At 46.3% G+C, this 4,478-nt stretch overlaps 1 protein-coding gene across 1 annotated transcript; it reads right to left on the reverse strand.

Annotated features, from left to right (window-relative positions):
• Positions 1-261: 261 nt before the first annotated feature.
• On the reverse strand, positions 262-2,472 carry LOC136454627 (uncharacterized). The gene is made up of 4 exons (XM_066454990.1): positions 1,009-2,472; positions 730-942; positions 591-668; positions 262-531 (listed from the first exon to the last, which is right to left on the reverse strand). The coding sequence occupies exons 1-4, from the start codon at positions 2,407-2,409 to the stop codon at positions 262-264; spliced, it is 1,962 nt and encodes a 653-aa protein (XP_066311087.1). The 5' UTR covers positions 2,410-2,472.
• Positions 2,473-4,478: the final 2,006 nt, after the last annotated feature.

Here is a 4,478-nt window from a genome sequence, read left to right on the forward strand (position 1 = left end):
TTGTTGTAGCAAGTTCAGGAGGGTTTCCAACTTGGATTTAGTCTCTGCCGATATTGTTCCCAGTGCAAGGGAAGAACTTGTCTCCTCTCCATCGTCGTCAGGAATGTCGATGGCAAAGGAAAATAGGCTGTTCGGGGAGTCTTGTTCCTGAGAGAGAGAGAAAGAGATCAGTTAGGGGTAAGTATGAGTATTGTGAATCAGCTAGGTTGATCGGTTTACCTGTTTCAAGGCAATTTCCTGTGCTTGACTGGAGGAAGCAACCTAGAGTATGTCATGTGGGGGATCGGCTGAGCTTGCCGATGGGATATCCTCTGTGACTTCATCGGTGGTGGGCTCTTGAGGTATGATGGCCAATGACATTGGGGCAGATGTAGGGATCGGCATAGACCTTTGTCGTTTTGGCTGTGCTTCAGTATCTGTTAAAGCTTTGCGCTTTGCTTGGGCATCGGCAACGATTGGCTGGGGGGCATCGACACTTGTTGGTTGTGAAGCTTGGACATCTGGTACGTTTGCCGATGTACCCAATTGTTGCTGCAAAACAAGTGTAAGAGATGATATTTAACCGATAAAATGTAAAGTCAAGAGGCTACCTCTGAAGGTTCATCGAAAGAAGTGGTGCTTGATATCGGTGGAATTGCCGATGACGATCCAGTAGCAGCTCTTACTCCCTGATGATTAAGGTTAATATAGTTTGTGATCGGCATAAGTAAAAATAAACAAGATTGTTACCTTAAATGCTTTGACCAAGGTTGTAGCAGCAGCCGATGGAGTAGCCCTGGATGTAGCCAATTTGGACTTGGAGGTGATGGTCTTGGTACGAATCTTCTGGTGGGTCAAAGCGGCTAAGGTGGGAGCGTTGTAGCCGATCGGCGATGTTGGGGAAACAGGCCGGAGATTGAAGGGTTTCCCACTTTTGCTCACCGATGGTGCTGGGTTGTTAACCTGTTACAAGAAAATCAGTTACTGATATATGAAGGGAAAAGCAGAAGGGAGTTAGAGGAAACTTACCGCGTCGTCAGGAATGGCATATTCAGGGTCGATCATGTGCCGATATGTGTGAGCAGAAGTTGCGAACAGTTGTTCTTTCCACTCTCGCCACCATTGCTTATATGACTCGGTGATGAAAGATATTGGTGTCCAGGTGGATATATCAACATCTGTAGTATCGGCATCGGGGGAGAGTTGTACTACCTTATTCCAATCTGTTCCGCAGGTGATTGTTTCCCTGGGTTTGATCACATCGGCAAAGCAGAGTTTGATGGGCAGTTGCCCAAAGGCCAATTGGCGGGATACTGCCGATGGGTTGTAAAATTCATACGTAATGTTGGTGTTTTTCCCGCTGCCGAATGTATTTACTGGAATTGCTCTGGGAGTGATGATAGCCATCATGAGCTCATTATCTTGATTCAGAGTGTCATCGGCAAAGTTGAAAAGAAGGGGGAATCTGTTTTCTTCGTCAATATAAGGCACCCAGGCCCTATGATCACGAGAAAGACCATTGTAGAAGCTTTGAAAGAATCTGCCGATTTGGTCTTCGTTGGCTTCTGTTCCAGGAAGGACAATTATGGCTTCACCAAAATTGAGGGGTGAGCGTGTTGCCAATTCATCATCCCCAAGCACATAGTCTTCAGCAATTTCTCGTGGGAATTGTTGAGCAAAAAAGTCCCATTGCAAACGTTTGTGCATATGGGCATTCAGCCACATGTTGATAAACCACCACGGGCCTCCCAAGTTGCCGATGGGTTCGCCAAGCAAAAGTTTCTGAGACACTTGATGAAGAAGATGATAAGTGGAGCTCAGAAGGTATCGGCCAAGAGGAAACCTTACGCCATTAGCCAGAAGTTCAGCTGCAGGGAGGAAGGCGTTGGTTGGTCCTACTGATCGACCACAGAAGATAAATTTTTCTAACCACATATTCAGGAATGTGGCATGTTCCCTCTGGCTAAGTGTCCCGGTCTTCTGGTATTCTTGAATATATCCTGTCCAACCGCCGATGTTGCGGGTATTCACCCTATATTCAGGCTTTCTACCATAAATGGAGCCTTCATCGGCAGTTGAGATGTCCAAGCCAGTAAGCATGTGGATATCGGCAAGGGTAGGGGTAGCTGGGCCATGTCCAAACATAAAAGCGTTGGTCGTGTCTGACCAGAAATAAGCAGCTGCAATTATCATTGATTCATTTTTCTGCATATCGGCAATAGATAGCCTGATGCATTGGTCTAACCTTCGTTCTGCCCAGTATACTTGCATCGATCTATTAACCCTCAAGTACCAATCTTTCCACCCTTTGGTGGTTTTGGGCCAAGATCGGAATGTGTCTTTCCACAAATTCAGAGAGAAATTTTGGGCTCTAAAGGGGATTCTGTTAACTTCTGCATTGATTAGATCGGTTGGATCTGGGTTGCCCATTGGTCCAAGGCATTGGACGTGCGGCTGATCGGTTGGGATAACTAATTTGTTGCGCAGTTCCTAAAGTTATAGAATCCAAAGAACAGAAGAAAGGAAAAATCACCAACTGAATGAATTTGCAAAAGGATCAAAGTAAAAGGTAATGGAAGTAGAGCGAACCGCGGGGACGTCGAAGTTGGTGGCCATTGTCTTGAGGAAGGTGGAGGTACGAGCCGGAGACTTGAGGTTAACGCCGGAGAAGGGTTCTTGTTGGTTGAGGTCGCGCAGTTGGTCGTCGGAGTCGCCGCCGGAGAGAGAGAATGCTAAGGATTGGAGGCTGAAGATAGAAAATGAGGGTTCCGGAGAAATCTATTTATAAGCCGCCCGGAATAAGGGTATTTTGGACTTATCTCTATGTCGCGCGCACATAGGTCAAGGCGGTTCAGATGGATATGGTAACTGTTCGCGCGATAATCAGGGGATTGTACAGATGAGTTGACGACAAGTAATCATGACTTGGAAGGGATATCGATACAGGATATTTTAATTCTGAAAATGGCAGCATTATCATGTTAAGATCTTGCCGATGGGTTATTGTTTCGGTATCTTAACCATAATCAAGGCAAGCGTTATCTGGAGTAAATTTCGGAGCATTAATGGTTTTATACTCCGAAATTGGGGGGCATGTGTTGACACCGTTTTTTGCACGTATCAAAATAGTCGGAGTGGGCTAATCGGCAAGGGGAAAGTTATTGAATACTTGGATAGCCGATGAAAGCCAGCTTGTAAAGATGGTTGCCGATAGCTGGTGATGGTCGATGGAAAGGTTGATTTGGACTCGGGCGTTGCCGATGAGGTTGGAGGTGTTGTTGTCGATGCCGATGAAACAGGGAGTATGCCGATGAAGGGAGGCTTGAAGGTTACTGCCGATGAAACAGGGAGTATGCCGATGAAGGAAAACTTGAAGACTACTGCCGATGAAATAGGGAGTATGCCGATGGGAAGGAGAACGGTGAGATTTCCATCGTAATTGAGGCGGACAGGGAAATAGGTAGAAGTTGATTTCCTTTTCTATATTAGTTAGAGTATGATTCATGTAAGAGTCACGTGTTTCCTTAGATATGGGATTGGTGTCCTAGTTGTGTTTGGTTGTGTCTCTTTAGATCAGGGTATAAATATGGAGTAAGGGGCAATGTAATAGAGATATCAATCAATATCAAAACCAATTTTTACTCCTATTTGCATCTACTTACTTTTCGGCGACTTCGTCAATTTGCATATTTTTCCCTTTTTACGAGTTCTCATTGATTCGGCGAGTTGCATTGCTTCAGTGCGACCTTCGACGATTCTCGAGTTCCGCGTGAGTACCTCTTGGCCGTGACTTCCGGGCGTATCGCTGTTGTCAGGACCAAAGTGCTCGTATCTTCATCCTTGTCGATTAACAGGTCAAATCGACTGGCACGCTTTGGATATCGATTCGGGTATTAGCCCTTTGTGTTTGCAGATCCACTTTTTGCATCAACAACTTGCTCTTCTTTGTTGTAAGCTTCTTTGCCTTGCCTTTCACCTCAGCAGGCAAGCGAGGCGGAGGCCTTGGATCCTCATCACCTGGAGCACCTCTGGCATTCTTGACATGTGCCATTGCTGGAGTTGTAAAGAACAACTGCCACTGACAAGAATCAACTGCCAAATGTCACTTCCGAGGCTTGGCCTTGATCCATACTGGCGAGCTTGGCCCCGAGTTGACTGACAACTGCCAAAGTGACCTCAAAAACACCGACTCGCTGTACGATAGAATAGATCGGATATATGAATAATTACAATATACATCTAGAGATACAAAACCCTAAGAAACAAGCATTAGATAAAAAATTAGAGTCGATGGCTTGCTACCTGATGAACTGGTGAACCGAAGAGCAGAGGAACGAATCAAGGGGAACCATCGGGTCGGCAATGGCTAGGGTTCGGGTGACATGGTGCGGCGGCCGAACAATGCAATGAAGGCATGTGAGACAGTGGCTAGGTCAAATCAGCACGGCACGGCGAGGTCGAGGCAGCTCTGGTGAGGCGGCATGAGGCAGGCACGACGT

Source organism: Miscanthus floridulus, chromosome 5 (genome assembly GCF_019320115.1).
Source record: "Miscanthus floridulus cultivar M001 chromosome 5, ASM1932011v1, whole genome shotgun sequence".
In the NCBI taxonomy this organism is placed as follows: Eukaryota; Viridiplantae; Streptophyta; class Magnoliopsida; order Poales; family Poaceae; genus Miscanthus; species Miscanthus floridulus.